Genomic DNA, 19,500 nt, shown 5'->3' on the forward strand with positions numbered 1-19,500 from the left:
ACCACAACACCTGAGAAAGAAACAACCACAAAACCTCAGGGAGAAACATCTACCACAACCCCTTCTGTAAAGACATCTACCACAACACCTGAGAAAGAAACATCAACCACAACACCTTCTACAAAGACATCTACCACAACACCTTCAGGAAAGACATCTACCACTGAAAAGACATCTACCACAACACCTGAGAAAGAAACAACCACAAAACCTCAGGAAGAAACATCTACCACAACCCCTTCTCCAAAGACATCTACCACAACACCTGAGAAAGAAACAACCACAAAATCTCAGGAAGAAACATCTACCACTGAAGAAACATCTACCACAACCCCTTCTGGAAAGACATCTACCACAACACCTGAGAAAGAAACGTCAACCACAAAACCTCATGGACAAACGTTTACCATATCAACAACTGGCATAACAACGACATGTTCTTGCAAATACATGGATCAGACATTCTTCCCTGGTAAGAAGTGTTTTCATACCTTTTTCTGCCTTGCCCTTTCTTTTATAAGTTTTCAGATTGCAACCTTTTATTGAATTTTCTAATGTGCTGTAGCTTTCAGGTGTTATCTATACGTATATATGGTCACATATACCTATTATTAGGTATTCAGATAAACTTAGTTAAGCTTTTCTACTTTTAAAAACCACTCCAGCCCAATGAAAATGATTAAAAAGTGTACATTTTTATTCATAGTCTGGTTTTTCATAATATTGTGCTAATATTTTAGGAAAACATAACAAAAGAACATTTTTGTACATGGCCATCACTGACTTTTTGTACAGTCTGCATTTAATACAGTATTTAGAATGATCTATGCTTTATTTAACACCTAGAGTTAAATCTAATCATATGCTCAAGCAAAACACAAATGTCATGAAGTCTATAGCTTGCTTTTGTCTGTATCTTGTACTGCACATTGTTTATAACTTTGATCCTACAATCTGTTTTTTTATATAGGAAGTTTTATGTACAATAAGACTGATGGAGAAGGCTGGTGTTTCACTGCATATTGCAGTCTGACATGTAGTGTTGAAAAGCATGCCAGTCCATGCCACACTACAACTCCACCAGCTACCACAACACCCATTGGCTCAACAACCCCTTTGACTGACTGCACATTTCTCACACCACCTAGAAAGGTATTTACACTTCGATATTTTTCATACTTAAAAAAAATGTTGAAGAAAGGCAGAACGAAAGATTTCTGTTTTATAAAATTTGCATGATTCATAATGGTTGTAGGTTGCCAAAAGTACTACTTTGCTTTACAGAATGGTGAAACCTGGAGTTCAAGCGACTGCACCAAAGAAACATGTGAAAATGGCAAAGTAATCATTAGTCATGTCTCGTGTCTACCAGCATCTGTGCCTGTCTGTATTAATGGATACACACCAGTAAAGGTTTATGATAAAACAGGCTGTTGTTTTCAATACCAGTGCAGATGTAAGTTCAAACAAAAGGAGTTAGAAGATTTCTTACTGCTACATATGGAGGCTAAAATACAGACTGTACATACAGTATTTTTTCTTCGTCCCAACACACTATAATATCAATATTCCATTTGCAGGTGTTTGTACAAGCTGTGGAAGTCATTATATCACATTTGACGGCCAGTTTTACCGTTTCCAGAAGAACTGCACATATGTATTGATCAAGGAAACAGTAGCTCGATACGATTTTAAAGTTCTTATTGACAAAGAAAACTGTGGTCTTTTTGGAACATCAACCTGCACCAAAGCCTTGCGTGTGTATTACAAAAACTACGAAATCATTCTTACACAAAGAAGAGGTCCAAGAATCGTGAATATGGTAGGTTTTATCACAGCGATCTGTGTTATTTCTCCTAATCATTTATATCCCTTCAAAGAAAATGCAAGATTTTTGTCACCTGTCACACTTGTTTTTAGGCATTTGTCAATGGGACACAAGTGGGTTCAACCTACTGCAACGATGACTTCCTTATCACAAGCACAACAATTATGCTCCGTTTGGAAATCCCCAAAATTGAAGCCGTTGTAACATTCAAAATGCTTTTATTCAGCATTGAACTGCCATTTTCACTTTTCCATGGTAACACAGAGGGACAGTGTGGTAAGCTGACATTTAAAACCTGTTACAAAAGTCACATTAAAAAGTAAATGATTCTGCATATCATATGTATTGTGTAAATCAATACAACAAATTCTGTGGCACTTTCAGGTTTTGCAGCACTTTCACCTTTATCGTGCTTCCTTAAAAGTTTAATATGCTTTTTAGTATTGTTCTTAATGAAAAGTATAACTCTAAACTGGGAGCTGGAGTCTGCAAAACATTTGTAGCATGCCAACTCAGCTGCAAACTGCAGCTTTTCTGCTCAGTCAGCACCCACTCGTTACTGAATCTACCTCAGAGCTGCATCAGTAATCCAAAAGTCAAAGGAATACTCTGACTTGTTTATCTGTAAATCATATGCTGGAAGGACACTAGCCAGTAAATGTTCAAAACAGTAGCCTAATTTTTTTCCACATGTGGGGTGGTAATGCATTTAATGTCAGTGTTTCTTTTTTTACTAGGTGTTTGTGATAATAACCGGGAAAATGAATGCAGATTACCTAATGGGAGCATTCATCCATCATGCCCTAAGATGGCAAATGACTGGCGTGTAAAGGATAAGACTAAACCATATTGTGACAACCCACCTCCAGAACCAACAACTCAACCACCAACAACCCCAACAGTACCATGCACACCTGCCATATGTGAAATTATAATGAGCAAGTAAGAATTTATCAAATAATATAAACTTGTTGATTAATTATTTCACAAAACTACAGTAACCCCCTTCTAACATTTCTTTTATTTTCCATGTTAAGTGTGTTTAAGGAATGCCACAAAAAAATTGCACCACAGGCTTATTACCAAGCATGTAAGTCTGATGTTTGCCGCTCGCCAAATACCAACGTGGGTTGTACCAGTTTGGAGGCGTACGCCTTGTTATGTAATGATGCGTCTGTCTGCGTAGAATGGAGAAACGTTACAAATGGACAGTGTGGTAACAAAATTTTATTTCAGTAGAAAGAAACTTAATGATTTTTTTTCCTGCATATATCATTTTCTGTACATGTTGATGATGGGTCTACTTTTTTTCTTGCAGAATATAAATGTCCAGAAAATAAGGTATACAACCCTTGTGGTCCAACTGTTGAACCAACCTGCAATGCCAGGTAAACCCACAACCCATTGTATAAATTAAAGCTAGTCAAAATCTGATGCATTACATCAGTGATGTCCAATCCTGGTCCTGGAGGGCCACTCTCCTGCATGTTTTAGGTGTTTCTCTAATTTGACACACCTGATTTGAATGACTGAGTGATTAACAAGCTTCTGCAGAACCTGAAGACCTGCTGAAGAGCAGGGAAACATATAAAACATGCAGGATAGTGGCCATCCAGGACAAGGATTGGATGCCACTTTATTAGATTACCACTAAACAGGGTGTAGAGTTAAAGGTACAATAATTTCAGCTGTTGTGTTTTTGTTCCTACTTTTGCTTTGGTTTAGCTTCTTACTTCTGCTGCTCTACAAAAAAAATCATTACGTTGCACCTCCATCACATTGTGCGAAGCATCTATACTTTTATTGCTTGTTTGCGTCCACTTCAGCTAACACCTGATATCCCTTACATGTTTTTTCACCACCTTGGATGAGGGTTCCAAGAAAGCCAAGCCAATTCTAGTTCTATAAGTGAAGCGACTGCAGACCATTGTGTTGTGATAGAGAACTGTCACTTTTGGACATGAAAACATTTTTAGCACAACAATACTGAATTCCTCATAATTTAGTACTTCCATTTTTCTCAAGGAAAGCAAGTTTGTGCATGCCGACTGCAAAATTTAACAATCCATCTGTGTGCAAATATAAAACATCCGTTCGCTTCCATTGCAAATCTAAGAGCGTGTTTCTAAATGGTAAAACGTTTCTACTTAGAGCCAGTCACAAGTCTGAACAATGCAATGGCTCCTGTGTGTTCACAGGGGAGTTTTGTATCAGTTATGGCACTCACAAACTCTGCAGCATCAGGCTGAGTCTCAGCCTGATGCTGCAGAGTGTTGCTGTTGCTGTTGCCTTTATTCAACTCAGCCGCTGAGTTGAATAAAGGCAAGTTTATTTAGGTCATACCATGTAAATAAAATATACTTTAGATACAGAATATGCCAATATCAGTCAATGATCAAAGTCCTAAACAACAAAAATTTATTTTAAGTACAAAAACACTGTAGCACATTTGACTGTTGTCAGTGGAACAAATGGCTTAACATCAGCAGAAATAAAAAATAAACCCAAGCAGGAGAGAGCATAAAGCATGTAAGGAACTACATTTCACTTAACCTCTAACATGTTGTTAATAAGAACAGATTTCTGGAAGTTACACAGTAAATCCGTCCAGGATCACCTGTGGTTGATCCTGGACGGATTTTAATGTCTGATATCATGAAACGTTTTAGTTGAAACATACAAATGTAAAGTGTCTCAGTGGCACAAGGAAAGTAAAAGGATCTCTGAAGCTATAATTATTATTCACCATGGCTTTAGGGAACACTGCACCCTTAGTACACAATTTTATCTAGTAAAATTTGTCTGGTCTGCGCTGTCATGCTGCATTACAAAACTGTAATTTCTGAAAAGGTTATACTTTTGTGTCTGTTAATTCTCACTTGTTTTCATATTTAGATTCAATAAGAAACTTGACAAGCACTGCAGAAAAGGTAAAGGTAAAGATAAAGGCTCTAGCAATAAATTCATGGAGGGATGTTTCTGCCCAGAGGGAATGACTCGGTTCAGTTCAGCCACGGACGTCTGTGTCTCGGCCTGTAAGAAGGTTTTCTGTTGTCATCTGCAGAGCAATAAATTTTGTATCTTTGTTGGTGAATATTCAGGTAAACCATTTTCTCTTTAATCACTGAAGGTTGCAGTGGGCCGCGGGGCAAACCTCAACAGGTGAATAATAAGTAACATCGTAAGTTTTATTCTTACTCACAGCGTGTCTGTTGGTGCAGTGACATTTATGTACTTTTCCGCCACTCAAACAGATTGGTGATAAGTGGATAAGTGATTGTCAGCAGTGCGTTTGTGATGAAAACTCTCTGAGTGCTGTGTGTGAGCCCCTCGTATGCCCCACACAAGAACCAGTAAAGTGCACGAAGGAAGGCGAGGTGTTGGTGAGCCGACAAGACGGCTGCTGCCCGAAGTCAACATGCGGTGAGCGATTTCAGACACATCTACAAACGTGATACGAAACGTACTTTTACAGGATGCAGCAACACGCCTTCAATCCACAGGAAATGTGACACTGCAGAGTAAACACCCTTACAAAAAAATCCCACGAAAGTCACATGTGATCACATGTGATTCCCATTTTTCACATGTGGTTCACATAATCCACAAAAAAATCACATATTTCCACATGTGATTCCCATTTTCCACATGTGTAAATGTGGGAATCACATGTGATTCGCATGTGATTCCCATGTGATCACATGTGAAAGTCACATGTGATTTTCATGGGATTTTTTTGTAAGGGCATAAACAATTAATTTCCCAGAATATATGTGTATGTCCATGTCCTAATGATAATTACATAAATCTTAATGCTTGTTGTTTAGATCGTATTTGGTCAAGGTTTCTAAAAGATTCATTAAATATATGTAAAAGTAGTTCCTGGGGGATAAAACTATAAACTAGAGTATTCTGAATATTCAATTTCCAATTGACAAAATTCTTGTTACAAGCTGATGTTTGCTTCTATATATGATCATCTGCTCCAAAAAACTGCAAAAAATAAAATAAAAAAGCAATCGTATTACAAATTACAACATGTTGCCTCACAAGAAAATATTTTTTCCCAATGGTTTCCCATTAAAGTGTCACGTTCTCTATACAACACGAAGTCAATTGACTGAAGTTCTAAGAAATGTGGATGAAACTGACGCCCTATGTTAAATGTGCCCTGCGTTTTTGATCAACTAAAAGATGTTTGATGTTTCACCCAACAGAGTGCGACAGGAGCCGCTGTTCATTGTCAAACCAGAAGTGCGAACCGGGCTTCCGCCTGAAAGTCACCGTCTCAAAGGAAAACTGCTGCCCCCTCATCGGCTGCTGTGCGCTTTTTGTTTTTCTCACTTCTTCACAATTTATGTGTGCAATAAACTCAGCTTTAAGGTAATCATGTTTGTTGATGCCATTTTATGCAGTGCCCAAAAACGTGTGTGTCTTCAATGAGACTGAGTACAAGGTAAGACCCGAGATGGACTTGGTGTTTTAAAATACATATATACTTGTTTTCACATGGGTTTGACTCAAATGTTCCGTTCTACGCAGCCAGGTACAAATTTCAGCAAGGACCCATGTGAGAATTGCCACTGTACCGGCAAACAGGACCCAAGCAGCAAACTGAACATCATAAAGTGCTCCAAGAAACAATGTGTCTCCTGTCAAGAGGTACTTCTGCATTTATTCAGTTGTAGTTAAAGCCAGATTATATATATATATTCAACAGAACCAAATTTAAATGTCAGCACATGTTAAAATATTAAATAGCTTACTTGTCTATTCTTTTCAGAGTTAAAGTAGAAGATTAATGCTCTGTGCATGATAATCCGTCGACTTCATTCATATGTAGATGAACATAGGTTTAATTTTTTTTTTAAATGACATCTTTAAGCTTGGATGTTTGTCCCCTATACCAGTGCAGAAAGAAACTAATGACAATACAAAACAGTTCAAAGTTATCCATGTCATATCTGATAAGTCATTCCATTTTGTTGGTTAGGAACCTGAGCTTGTCTGGCTCCTTGTAACAAAATGTAATTTTTTTTTTTTTTATAGGGCTATACGTATGTAGAGCATCCCGGACAATGCTGTGGATCATGTGTTCAGTCCAGCTGTATTATTAGGACTCCAGGCATTTCTACTCCAATAGTTCTTAAGGTAAGTAAAATACAAAACGAAGAGCTTCAAAAGCGTTTGGAACATAAACCGAGATATAAATCGGAATATTACCTTTACTAACTGAACGCTTGTACACATTTGACAGCCGTCACAATCATATTCGCCACCAAAGGACAAATGTACCAAGTACGAATGCAAGAAAGTGAACGATGAACTCATAATTGTAAGAAACCAAACAAGGTGTCCTGAATTTGATCCAGAAAACTGCGTTCCGGTGAGTATTATTAAGTCTTTAAAAAGTAGTTCATACTTTTTTGATGATAAACAAATAAACATGTAGTTTAAGTCAAGTACAGTGCTCATATCTGGAAAACAACAACTGTGCTTTTAGAATAACCGTTACTATACATAGCTGAAATGAGAGCTTGCTTTCTGCGACAAAAGTAACTCGTATGATATTCTTCTGTTTTCCAGGGAACAGAGAAAAGGGACATGAATGGATGTTGCCAAACCTGTAAGTATACGACAAAAAAATAATGTACAAAGTATTACATGTTTTTGGGACAACCTGCTACAAACAAAAATGGACCTCTCTAAAACCTCATCGAAAGCTGTTTTTGTTAACCTACATACAAGTATTTGTGTGTTTCTTTGCTCCAAACATCTATTTAGTTTTGTCAAAGCATAAAATCAGATGCAAATACTGCTACATTTACAGATAGGAGTTTTAGACTTTGAAAACCCCTCTCTCAAAGTCTGAATCCTTAAACAGCATGTTGATGACTCACCTGCAGCTCCTTCCTCCAGGTAAAGTTTTCCTCTTGGTGTTCACAGGTACTCCTCGGTCCGCCTGTCAGCTGAACAGGACCTCCACCTTCCTGAAAATAAAGGAATGCAAATCAGTTGTGCCAGTGGAGCTCACCGCCTGTGAGGGATCCTGCGGCGTGTCCTGGTCAAAGTGAGATTCATAAGAATTTATCTAAGAAATATGAAGCAGGACGCGTTCAGCTGCGCTTTAAGAGCACTTGACGACGACAAAGCGTTGAAAGCTGGCACTTAACTCTATCTGTATTTGCAGGTACTCAGCAGAGTTCAGCAAAATCATGCATTCATGTTCCTGCTGCCGTGAAATAACCACCAGCAAGAAGGAAGTGGACATGCTCTGCTCTGATGGCACCAGAATTAAACACACCTACATTTCAGTTGACACGTGCGGCTGCAAGGCTACTGAATGCAAGGAAGACAAACACTAATGCGAAACACGACAAAAGCAAACCTGGAAGTTTAACTTTTATGGGGAGAATTAATCAGTCTTTTCAAATTACTACTACGATAACTATCAAATACACAGCTGCGTGGAGTTATCCAAAGAAGTGGAAACTTTCAAAAAGCAGGCTTGTGGTGGTGTGGGATTATTTGATTTGTAATTTCTTTCTTTTCATTGTTTAAGTAACATTAAGTTGCTGTATCTCGTTTCAGAATTCTGCCTTCAGCTTTAATAAAGTTTAAATTGACTAAAGGTTCCTGTGTTCTTTCTTATATTATTTTTAACTATGCTTCTCTTAATTTCATAATAAAAGTTCATTTTTTAATTTTTTAGAGTATTAATATTAATTATATAGCACTTCAGACATATAAAGTAACTATGGCCCAAATTATTCACATAAAGACATCAAGCATTGAGTTTTAGGGGCACCGCTTGCCTAAAGAGCAGCTTCAGTGCTTCCTGGCATTGATTTAACTCTACTGAGAAGATGGAACATTTTTTAAAAAACAAGCAACAAATAAATAGTCTATAAAGGCAGGGATGGAAATTATCTTTCCAAGAATGAAGGTGATCACTTGCAGCTTTAAGAGCTACAGAAAGAAGAGTCATTTATTTATTTCCAAAACTCTAAATGTGTTTTCTTCACGTGACATCTCTAAGACTTAACCTTCTCTTGCATAACCACAAGCTTTTAAAATTTGCTGCTTAATTAAAAATGTGATTCTCTTACCCATCACTCAAAACCATTCTGATTGGAGATGGCTTTGCTTTGAAAAAAGACCATCTTTGTTTTATTTATCCTGTTAGTTTCTAACCACATAAAGAGACAAAATCATGCAATACCTGATTCAAGAATCATTGTTGGGGGTCACAGCACCGAGTGCTCTGATGACAACTGGTACCACTGAGGCCTTCACTCTCCACAACTTCTCTGTTTCCTCTTTCAGCCCTTGGTATTTCTCCAGCTTCTCATCCTCTATCTTCCTGATGTTACAGTCACTTGGGACTGCTACATCTATCACCGCTGCTTTCTTCTGTACCTTATCAATCACCACAGTGTCTGGCTGGTTAGCCATCACCTGTTTGTCAGTCTGGATCTGGAAGTCACACAGTATCATAGCCCTGCCATTCTCCACCACTTTAGGTGGAATCTCCCACCAAGGGTGTTCCTGTACTCTGTTCCAGCCACTTGGTTGTGGCGTTCCATGTATGCTTTGCCTGCCTGCATCTTACAACCTGCTATTATGTGCTGGACTATCTCAGGGGCATCTTTGCACAGCCTGCATCTTGGGTCCGGTCTGGTAAGACAGACCCCGGTCTCTATTGCTCTTGTGCTGCCCTGATTAGTGTCTCTGTGCTGTCCTTCAGTCCAGCCCTGACTGGCCACTGGTAGGATTTGTTGATATCAGCCACTTCCTTAATCTGTCAGTGGTAGATGCCATGCAGGGACTTGTCTTTCCATGATGGTTGCTCTTGTTCCTCCTCTTCCACATGGGATTCCTGCTGCCTGAGACATTCACTTAGCAGATCTTCATTGTGGGGTTTTCTTCCTGATGCAATCCAGGATCTTGGTTGTTTCAGCCTTTATTGTGCCTTTGGCTCAGTAGTCCTCTGCCTCCTTACTTTCACTGTCAGGATGCTGGAATCCATGCACTGTGAGAAGCTTTCTTGTCTTGATATCAGCAGCTTCCATCTCCTCCTTTGGCCAGACTATTATACCAGCGGACACTGTATCTGATTACTGGCAGGGAATACATGTTGATGGCTTGGGCTTTGTTCGTACCATTTAGCTGGGTCTGTGGGAAAATGCTAAACTCAATTTCAATTTGTTAGCCCAGTCATAATATTATAAATACAAGATAATACATAAAAAGGGAAGTACATAAGATTGAATGAAAGCATGGAGCAGGTGTATTAAAGTGAAAATAAATTTCTGATTGGAATGACTGACTGGTTAATAAAAACACACTCCAGGATTAATTAAGTTAGACTAGCCTGGAGCAGGCTAAATCTCTATGGTAACGCACAGTATGTGCTACTGCTTTTGTGAAACCGAATTAAGGATTTTGCTGCTTTATGAATTAACCCCCAAATTGAACTCGACCTTGTGGCAAAAGCTAGTTTACAATTCCATGAACACAACATTTCATTAAACTAAACTGCACAAAACAGGAAGAGAAACATTTCAGAAAGTACTGTATATACACAGCACTTAAAACACGCAACACTTAAAAAACACAACAAATTTAAAAACACATCTTTTAAATTCACGTTTTATTATTTATTTTTTTTGCATGTCTTATCGTTACATTACCCACCTCGAATTGTTCATAGTTTTGAGTGATGTCTCCTCTCGTAAAATTTTGCCAAACGGAACTAATGTCTGAGGGTTTTTATCCCACCGGAAATGTTTCAGCGTAACACGCCGCTTGGTAGTTATGTCGCCGGTGTTGAAGTCAGATCGTTCACTACCGTAGTAGTTAAAATCCAGTCAAAATAACTCTTTATGCAGTTATTTTAGTCAAAATACATCATCGGGGGATTATGTGTTTCGTTAGAACGACGTAATCGTTGCAGAGTTGGTTTATTTTGAGGTAAAGTAAGTTTACTGCCGACTTCACCCTCAGGCTTTTTCTTCCCTGTTAGCTAACGTCAGGCTAAATTCATAAGAAGGAGCTGTGCATGCAACAGAGTGTTTATTCGCATTATGAGGCAGACCATACATATTCAGGACTTTGTGGCGTAGTGAGCTGGATGTTTTTTTTATTTGCTCACACGCAGCTTAATGCTTTAGTGAAGTCTCCATGCTTCCGTTTTTCCTTCTGTTTCTGTAGATCGAGTAAAAGCAGAACAGATTACCCTTAACCGGGAGTTATAAACAGTTCTTTTAATATCTTTACTGTTTTTATCTGTGGCATGTTATTAATGATCACTTTGTTTTGTCAGTTACCTGTTTCAGCCATGGCATCTCTGTCAGAGGAGGTGCTGCTGGTGGTGAAAAAAGTCCGTCAGAAGAAGCAGGACGGCACTCTGTATCTGATGGCTGAGAGAATAGCCTGGGGTCCAGAAGGCAAAGACCGCTTCACAGTCAGCCACTTGTATGCGGACATCCGCTGTGAGTCCCAAATCACGAGCAGTCCTAAAATACCCATGTGCTGGTGGTGCTTACAGGGTGCACTTCACTGTTCCTCTGTGCAGGTCAGAAGATCAGTCCTGATGGCAAATCCAAAATTCAGCTTCAGCTGGTCCTTCACACCGGCGAGAGTACCACATTCCACTTTTCCAATGAGAGCACTGCACTCAAAGATCGAGAGGCCGCCAAGGAACTGCTGCAGCAGCTTCTGCCAAAGTTCAAGAAGAAAGCCAACAAGGAGCTGGAGGAGAAAAATAGGTATGACTGTTGGCTATCTTGAGTTGTTTTACATGACTGCCACTATACTGCCCATGATTATTATGCATAATATTTAAAATAGTGTCGATTTAGTTACATATAATCAGCTGAATGGAACTAACATAACTGTTATAACATTTGACCTCTTCTATTCATCCAAGAGTTACTCAACATAAAATGACAGCTGTTGCTGAATCATATGGAGCATTCTTTGATTTATTTTCCTGCCAAATATTCAGAATCACTCTAAAAGGTCCTTGAACTGAGCTGCATATACTTTAAAACATTTGTTCTTGGGCAAGGCATTGAAACTCGCTTTACCTCTTATTTGCTGATCAGTGTGAATGAGTGCATACGTTAGAGAGAAAATGTATTGCATAGTCAGTGAGATGGCATCACATGAGCGTCATCACATTTAATATAATAGCTGCAGTGTAACTGAGAGGAAGACTCTTCAGCAAATGGTGAAAATGGAAAGGAATCATTTTAATAATTTCCAATGACATATCTGAAAAGACAGTCTTTTGTATCGTCTGTGATCTTTGTCATTCCTCCCATGATATGTTTAATATTTGTCGTTTAAATGAAGATATATTCCCATTGAATGAAGAAGAATCAGAGAGTGTAACAGCATCTTTCAACAGACATTATTGTAGCTAAACGCTCTGTGACGAGCACAATATATTTTTTTTTGTGACACTCACTCTGCGCAAGAGAAGTGCAACTTTGTTTCTGTATATTCAGTGTATAATGACAGAATGGCGGGGGCTGTGGTAGTTCGTGGTCAGTGCTGAGGTCTCGTAGTCCTGCAGCTGCGGGGTTCGAGCCCAGATTGCATCAGGAAGGGCATGAGTCGTAAAACACTTACCAATTCTCTCATGCGAGTTTGCTCACTGTGGCGACCCCTGCAGAGGGGAAAACAACAACATATAGACAAAATGGCAGATAAGATACTTAAACCTGAGAATAAACACAATTCGTTACTTTTTCCGAAAGCTGTTTTCAACCTCTCTCCAAAAAAATTCATTGTTCATTGTATCATGTGAACAAGACATGTATTATTCTGTATGCCTTAGTGAGATGTAAGTCAAAAACTAAAGACACTGGTTATATTTTTAAATAACCCTGTCAGTAATCACTGCAGGCAAATTCAGTTTAGTAAGGGAGAACACATGACTGATTAGGCAAATTAGCTTCTGGCTAATTTGATATGGTACAACAGCAATCTGTGGGAACGTATGAACAAAATTGGGTTGTTGACGCACATTTTTCTTGCATAAGAGAAACAGCTGCAGCTCAACAATGGGCAGTGATCAGTGAGAGATGTTCCAAACAAGGGAGACTTTGAGACAGCAACATGTTGTTGCGAAACAAAATGACCTACTAAACAATTGGCCCTTTTGTAGTTTTATGATGATATGGATTATTAAATAATAATAATAAAATATTGTTGATTATCTAGACTCAAAATGATGTTTACACCACTTTTTTTGCTGTTTTGTTTGAAAATAAATTTAAAAAATTATGTTGCACCGTTCCCAATTTTGCTGCTTTGGTCTTTCTATCTGCAGCAGTTGAAGCGGATTATATAACAAATAATATACTTGTTAATATGTCACATTGCTGGTTTCATCTGGTGCATCATTTTAGAGCGAGAAGAATTATTCACAAGTAAGAAACATTTGAGACAGTTGCAGTTCTTTTCGGTTTGATGTTAAATACTTTACATCATAGTCTGAGCAGGCAGTGTACAGAGAAAAAAGGGGAAAAAAATCTCCATATCTACAGGTCTCAGATAGTTTATTAAATGTTAAATGTTCACGTCAGTACAACTAAAGAAAGACTGCTTTCTCTAACTGAAAGATAGCTAAGGTTAACAGAGTTTTTATATAAAAAAACATAAAACAGAACAATGATCCCGGTGGTATTTAGAGCAGAACGGCTGTAAATGAAAGTCGTCAAGGTGTTGCAATGGCCCAAAGTCCAGACTTCAACCTGATGAAAGTGCTTTGGCAGCTCTACATAAACAGATGTGTGCAAACCTCATTGAACTGAAGGAATGCTGCTGAGTGAGCCAAAAGCTCTTCATAATGATGGGAGAAGTCGACAAAGTCATTTAAAAGAAGACTGCTTAAAGTTATAGCTGCTTAAGGTGGTTCTACAAGGAACTTTGGGGTGTGTTTTTTTACCCATTGGTTTCTGTTAATGACACACATTATATTTGCAGATTTATTTGCCTAATTATAAGATCTAGTGAGAACCAAATTATTTAAAGTTTATCCCAGTATTTAAAAGTTTGGATTTGAAAGAGCATGTGTTTACTTTTTTTACCATAACTAAGACTTCATGCTTCAGTGAGCCGAAGAACCACATCAGTCAGTGAAGTCAGGTCAGATTTAAACTGCTTTCTGTGTGCATTTCTGCTGTACTGTCATGTTTATTTCCTCCTGCAGGATGCTTCAAGAAGATCCTGTACTCTTCCAGCTGTACAAAGACCTCGTAGTGAGCCAAGTGATCAGTGCTGAGGAATTTTGGGCCAACCGGTTAGGAGGCATAAACAACAGAGAACCCGCACCTTACAACAACAAACAGGACGTTGGTATATCTGGAGCATTTCTGGTGAGGACCTATATCATGGCACAGCTATGCTTTCCCAATGTTTTCAGCCTTAAAACGCTTTGGTTTTGCTTTTCAGGCCGACATTAGACCTCAGACTGACGGCTGTAATGGTTTGAGATATAACCTGACAGCTGATATCATTGAGTCCATTTTTAGAACGTATCCTGCAGGTAAGCAATTACCGTTTAACTCTAAAAGATATAAACAGCATGGACTAATAAGAAAAGTGACGTTATCGTGTCAAAGTAGAAGTTTAGTCTTGTTTTCTGAGAGAAATTGTGCCACAGATGCTCCTTTTAAAGTCTGCAGTAGCTCGAAGCAAATGTATTTATCTGGACTTGCTTTATACTTGCAGTGAAGCAGAAGTATAGTGAAAATGTGCCTCATAACCTGACGGAGAAGGAGTTCTGGACCCGCTTTTTCCAGTCGCATTATTTCCACAGAGACCGAACCAACACGGGGATGCAGGATATCTTCTCAGAATGTGCCAAGCAGGATGAGAAAGGTAACAGCTTGAGACATTTTCCCAGCTCTGGTTGTGCATATATATATATATATATATATTTTTTTTTTTTTGATTTATGGGAGAAAAGCACTGGTTCACAGTATCATTGTGCTGTTTGTTGTTCACAGGGTTGAAGTCTTTGGTGAATCAAGGAGTGAAGAATCCTCTGGTTGACCTGCTGTCGTTGGAGGATAAAACATTAGATGAGGTGAAATAAGTCCAAAGCTGAGAACTAAACAGTTCTTACAACTAAATCATTTATTTTAAGACTTTTTCTTTTCTAAAACTTACTTTTGTGACGCAGGGTTACGGAATTAGCACAGCTGTAGCCTCGACCTCTAATGCGAGCAAGACGGTGAAGGAAAGCAGCAACTCTGCGATCATAAAGCGATTCAACCATCACAGTGCCATGGTGCTGGCGGCAGGCTCACGCAAGGGGTAGAGAGCATCCCTCTTAACTAAACTAAGAACAGTTTGATTGTGCCTTCATGTTCCTGCTAACAGTGTCCTGTTTCCAAAGGGATGTGCCAGCTGACCAGGCCAGCGAGACGAGCAGCACAGACGGAAACTCGAGGGATTCCGACTTCTTTCAGCCGCCTCTCAAGAAGGTACGTGTGCTCTGTAGGTCCGTCGCAGGGTTTTGACACGGTGGATTTCGCTCCGCAAGGATTTGAGTCGTCTTTTCGACTTTTTCAGGTTAAATTGCAAGAAGCCATAGAGTATGAGGATCTGCAAAGGGAAAACAAACCAAAAATGGTTGCATTGAACCTGAAGAAGTCTGACAGGTACAGTTCGTCTGCGTTTTAATTTAAACACTTCTATTGGTTGCTTTGGATAGCTTAGTCTATCAAATCACCACACAAATCTCTCTTAAATATAAAACTGATATTTACTATATGAAACTTTTATAAAAATTTGTTTTTGCATATCAGCAATCTGTAACTCTTTTTATTTTGACTCTACAATCCGAGTCAGCTTCAGCAACGTCTGACAGGGAAGAAGGTTTTACTCCTGCAGACAGAGCTCTGTTTGTAACGTTTCATTATAAAAATGTAATGGGATTGAATAACAGAGGACTGGAATCGTTGTGTCCACTCTTCCAGTACTCCCAGCCAACACAACAGCAGAAATTATTGGCTGCTCCCTTCCCTCGCTGGAAGACAACGCCCGCTGTCTTTTCACAGCTCAAAACATTTTAAGCTCCGTTTCACACCCTGCATGTTGCTCGTTTGTTCAAACATTACAATTAGTTCAGATCATAAACCCATGAGCACTTTTGATTCATCCTCAGGCCTTCTACCCCTTTGTTTACTCATTAATATTCTATAAGTGCAACATTTATATGTGCAATATTAGACCTCACATTGTGAAACTTGATATATATGTTTATATTTTTATGTTACTGTTTTTTCTATAATTATGTTTTGGCCCGTGTCTGTCTATGTGTGTGTTCATTTCTCTTTCTTGGTAACAAAACATCCCATAAACCAGCCAACAGATTTTAATGAAATTTTCTGAAAGTAGTCATTTTGATGTGCATCGTCAACTGATTACCTCTCGGAATCAACCCAATTCAAGATGGCCGCCACAGCCAACTGCCCTTAGCAAACAAAAATGGCTGTAACTCGGCCTATGTTAAAAAAAAGTATATTGATCTAAAGTTTGGTGTAGTAGTCGCTGAGGATTATCCCCATCATATACATTATTAATATCAAATATAATTTGCATCAACTGTCGGGAGTCAGTTCTGTTTGTCTGTTAGCAAAATATCTCATGAACCACTGGATGGAGTTTAACGAAATCATTGGATGTACTTCTGCAGCTGATTACCTTTTAGAGTCGGCCCAATTCACATCTAATAAATGTGTATGGCTCAGTCCAGTTTCCAGCTGTTGAGATGAGATTGGCGTAGTGGTCGGTGAGAATCGTTTACTGCGCATACTCTGAGCTCTAACACATCTCGGTAGATCTCACAGTATCCCAGGAGTTTGTTCACAACTTCATCTATAAGGTTTGACCAAAATGGCTGAAACACAGTCCCTCCTCAGCATAAGATCTTAGATTAAAACTCTGGCATGAAAGGTGGCGGGTGATGTCTTTATTTTTTAGCTTTTATGTATTTATTTTGTGATTCTGCTTCAAGTTCTCAGGCGTAAGGCTTTGTTGTATTGAAAATACAATGAAAGTATTTATTTACTGGTTTGCTAATGGATTTTAGTGAAACATTACTGTTTTTAGGCATAAAAGGTCAATGTAGCTGTCACTGAGTCTTATTTGTTAATTTTTAGGGTGATAATGCAATTCGTTCTTTATTTTCTGAATAAGGTACGCTCACGGTCCCGTGCCTCTTCAGTCCCAGCAGTACGCAACCAGCCAGGATATCATCAACTCTGTCAGCTACATCCAACATGAGATGGCAAACTACAAACCCAACCTCACTCAGGTTACAATATATATATTTACTTTTGTGTTGTTTTGTTTGAAAGGTGACCATGTTTTCACATATTTGTCAAATTAGACTAAATTAGGTGCGAAACGCCGACGTACGTCACATGGTTTGGTACACAGAACGATTTGGGAAGTTGCCAGTAGAAGACTGAGCTAAGACATGCACTTAAAATAGGTTTTTCTGTTTATCACAGCTTTAAAATCCCACTCAAAGGTGCCACTGCAGAACACTGGATGGCTCCAAACTAGTGTTGATTTGCCAAAAGCACTTTGCTTGAATCGTATAATTATTGATTTTTGGGTAAAGATTATTGGTTTTCTTTGTAGCAGGAGCTATTCTGTAACAAATTCTTGTGTTAGGATCAGGTGGACTGTTTCTTGTTGAAGCATTTCTTTTATTTTCTCTTATTTTGTGTGCATTATTCCTGATTTTGAGTGAAAGGTACAAACTAAAACTGGGATCTACAATAGTCTTGTTTTGCTCCAGATATGAATTGTCTAAGAAAACCTTTCAGCGTCAGACCCACAGATACTTGCAGAGGCTTGACTAGATTGTGAAAACTATAAACAAAATAGAAATAAAATGTGCACACTTGACAATTTTATCTGATAAATCTGAATACAATTTAAATGATAGAAAAAAAATAAATCAAACAGTAAATGGTAACAAGCAAATAATAGTTCTGGTCTGAAACTGTTTTTAGAACAGCTCATTTTTTTCTGAAAGTTTTCTGAGCCCAGGTCTCAGGGTGGAGATTTTCAGACGCTCCCGTTTGCATTTCAAAGGAAGCCGCAATGCGTCCTGGTTGACAGAAATGAACGTGCACTGATCCTCTAGTCTTAAAGGACTTCGCTAACATTAGCGTTTAATGCGGTAATCGTTTTTTCAGGTGTTGTCCAGCGCAGCCGCTAGCTCTGCCATTGCGGCGCTCTCTCCAGGAGGTGTCCTCATGCAGCCCGTCGCACCGCAAGCCATAAACCGTAAGTGCCCGCCGCAGATGATGCTCCACTTCCTTGCTGCGGCGCGGGTGATGAGCCACGCAGTAAATCTCGGGTCACTTTTATTTTTATGATCACTGTCTAAGAATGCAGTGATGGTAGAGGAAGAAGCATTTCTGTAAAGTGATAAAGAAATTAGTTTTTACTCCGTTAACATTTGTTTTGTTTTTTTTTTGTTTTTTTTTTCAGAGATGGTACCCACAGAGATTCAAGGAGAGTTGAAACACCTTTATGTTGCTGTTGGAGAATTACTGAGGCACTTCTGGTCCTGTTTTCCTGTAAACACGCCATTTTTAGAGGAAAAGGTGACCTAAATTTGGGAAACTGTCCTACATAACATAATTAATTTTCAATATATACGCGTATATTCAGTTTCTTTGTCTCAAACTTTTTATTTACAGGTGACAAAAATGAAGACAAACCTCGAGAGATTTCAGATGACCAAGCTTCGTCCTTTTCAGGAAAAAATCCAGCGTCAGTACTTGAGTACAAACGTGAGTCTCTGAGGTTTTTGGCGTCCCGGAAGCTTTCACCCGGCAGCGCTTGCGTTTAAATCTCTGTTGTCGTTCTCACAGCTTACAGGGCAATTGGAGGACATGTTGCAGGCCGCCTATAACAAGTTCCACATCTGGCAAACCCGCAGGATGATGAGGAAAACCTGAGCTGTGACTGTGTGCCGGGGGGAGAAGACCAGAGAGACTTTAATGTGTGGATAAATGACTCGTGAAGGTCCTCCACGCTGTAAGAGGACCACAGCCCAATGGAACATAGTTCACCTGGGCTTAAAGAGGATTTACAGGGACGCTGCCGCAACCTCAGACGTTCAACAGAGAATAACCGCGTCTCGCGTCACAAACGACATTTGTTTTGTTCTCTTTTCTTTGTGTTTTTCTCGGTGGCGAAGAGCTCTCTGCCTATACATGTTAAGCGTGACTTTTTAAAACGACCAAACTTCAGCAAAAGGCTCTCAGGACGACACGCTTGAGAGAAGAGATGCGAGCAGGGGACGGTTGACGCGTTTCACCGGTGCACAAAGCGGAGAAGCCGAGAAGGCTCTGAGGCACGGTGAGCCCCCTTGAAACCCGAGTGGGTGGGGGGGGGGCATGTGGAAGTATTAAAAGAAAATCTGAAGCAAGAGAAGATGCAAATATAGCAATACTGTAAAGACATTTCACACTCGAGTGCATTAGGGTGGCTCAAATTAAATCGTCACCGGTTTATAATGTCTGCACTACCTGTCTGCACTGAAGAGGAGAAGAAAAAAAAAAATCACAAAATTAAAGTGAGGTATTTGTTCCTGCTGGTTTCTATTCCAAATGCAGTATTTCATT

The 19,500-nt window shown here is 39.1% G+C and overlaps 2 protein-coding genes and 1 long non-coding RNA gene across 43 annotated transcripts in view; 2 read left to right on the forward strand and 1 right to left on the reverse strand.

Annotated features, from left to right (window-relative positions):
* The window catches only part of LOC108230111, a 17,972-nt gene extending 17,574 nt beyond the window's left edge, over positions 1-398 (reverse strand). For 4 of the 20 annotated variants that reach the window (XR_005233712.1, XR_005233709.1, XR_005233715.1 and 1 more), the window contains exon 1: positions 35-129. This is a non-coding gene — a long non-coding RNA (uncharacterized LOC108230111). Of the gene's footprint in view, positions 1-10; positions 304-361 lie in introns of those variants that run through there. The other 16 variants (XR_005233716.1, XR_005233727.1, XR_005233722.1 and 13 more) reach the window with 16 other exon arrangements.
* The window catches only part of LOC108230109 (mucin-2), a 37,222-nt gene extending 28,763 nt beyond the window's left edge, over positions 1-8,459 (forward strand). For 5 of the 21 annotated variants that reach the window (XM_037978222.1, XM_037978226.1, XM_037978224.1 and 2 more), the window contains 19 exons: positions 48-472; positions 971-1,152; positions 1,285-1,456; positions 1,581-1,822; positions 1,921-2,104; positions 2,566-2,770; positions 2,866-3,044; positions 3,147-3,216; positions 4,724-4,863; positions 4,959-4,990; positions 5,083-5,251; positions 6,046-6,150; positions 6,244-6,284; positions 6,371-6,490; positions 6,878-6,979; positions 7,086-7,214; positions 7,415-7,454; positions 7,775-7,898; positions 8,019-8,459. In XM_037978222.1, the coding sequence (XP_037834150.1) occupies positions 48-472; positions 971-1,152; positions 1,285-1,456; positions 1,581-1,822; positions 1,921-2,104; positions 2,566-2,770; positions 2,866-3,044; positions 3,147-3,216; positions 4,724-4,863; positions 4,959-4,990; positions 5,083-5,251; positions 6,046-6,150; positions 6,244-6,284; positions 6,371-6,490; positions 6,878-6,979; positions 7,086-7,214; positions 7,415-7,454; positions 7,775-7,898; positions 8,019-8,193 (2,836 nt within the window). In that variant the 3' untranslated portion in view covers positions 8,194-8,459. Of the gene's footprint in view, positions 473-970; positions 1,153-1,284; positions 1,457-1,580; positions 1,823-1,920; positions 2,105-2,565; positions 2,771-2,865; positions 3,045-3,146; positions 3,217-4,723; positions 4,864-4,958; positions 4,991-5,082; positions 5,252-6,045; positions 6,151-6,243; positions 6,285-6,370; positions 6,491-6,877; positions 6,980-7,085; positions 7,215-7,414; positions 7,455-7,774; positions 7,899-8,018 lie in introns of all 21 variants that reach the window. The other 16 variants (XM_037978225.1, XM_037978231.1, XM_037978239.1 and 13 more) reach the window with 11 other exon arrangements.
* A 2,157-nt stretch (positions 8,460-10,616) lies between these two features.
* Positions 10,617-19,467, forward strand: gtf2h1 (general transcription factor IIH, polypeptide 1). 2 transcript variants are annotated; one of them, XM_037978247.1, is made up of 15 exons: positions 10,617-10,806; positions 11,154-11,322; positions 11,406-11,598; positions 14,052-14,217; positions 14,294-14,387; positions 14,573-14,722; positions 14,851-14,930; positions 15,027-15,160; positions 15,243-15,330; positions 15,419-15,507; positions 17,048-17,165; positions 18,061-18,151; positions 18,359-18,474; positions 18,571-18,663; positions 18,745-19,467. In XM_037978247.1, the coding sequence occupies exons 2-15, from the start codon at positions 11,169-11,171 to the stop codon at positions 18,829-18,831; spliced, it is 1,653 nt and encodes a 550-aa protein (XP_037834175.1). In that variant the 5' UTR covers positions 10,617-10,806; positions 11,154-11,168; the 3' UTR covers positions 18,832-19,467. The 2 variants fall into 2 exon arrangements, with proteins under 2 accessions (XP_037834175.1, XP_017261421.1); XM_017405932.3 differs by having other exon boundaries at positions 10,617-10,801.
* Positions 19,468-19,500: the final 33 nt, after the last annotated feature.

This window comes from Kryptolebias marmoratus, linkage group LG11 (assembly GCF_001649575.2).
Source record: "Kryptolebias marmoratus isolate JLee-2015 linkage group LG11, ASM164957v2, whole genome shotgun sequence".
NCBI classification, from domain to species: domain Eukaryota; kingdom Metazoa; phylum Chordata; class Actinopteri; order Cyprinodontiformes; family Rivulidae; genus Kryptolebias; species Kryptolebias marmoratus.

Coding starts and splice junctions, on each gene's coding strand:
- gtf2h1 (XM_037978247.1), top strand. CDS start 11,169: ATGGCATCTCTGTCAGAGGAGGTGCTGCTGGTGGTGAAAAAAGTCCGT. Junction 11,599..14,051: donor GAGCTGGAGGAGAAAAATAG/GTATGACTGTTG, acceptor TTCCTCCTGCAG/GATGCTTCAAGAAGATCCTG. Junction 18,152..18,358: donor CGCACCGCAAGCCATAAACC/GTAAGTGCCCGC, acceptor TTTTTTTTTCAG/AGATGGTACCCACAGAGATT.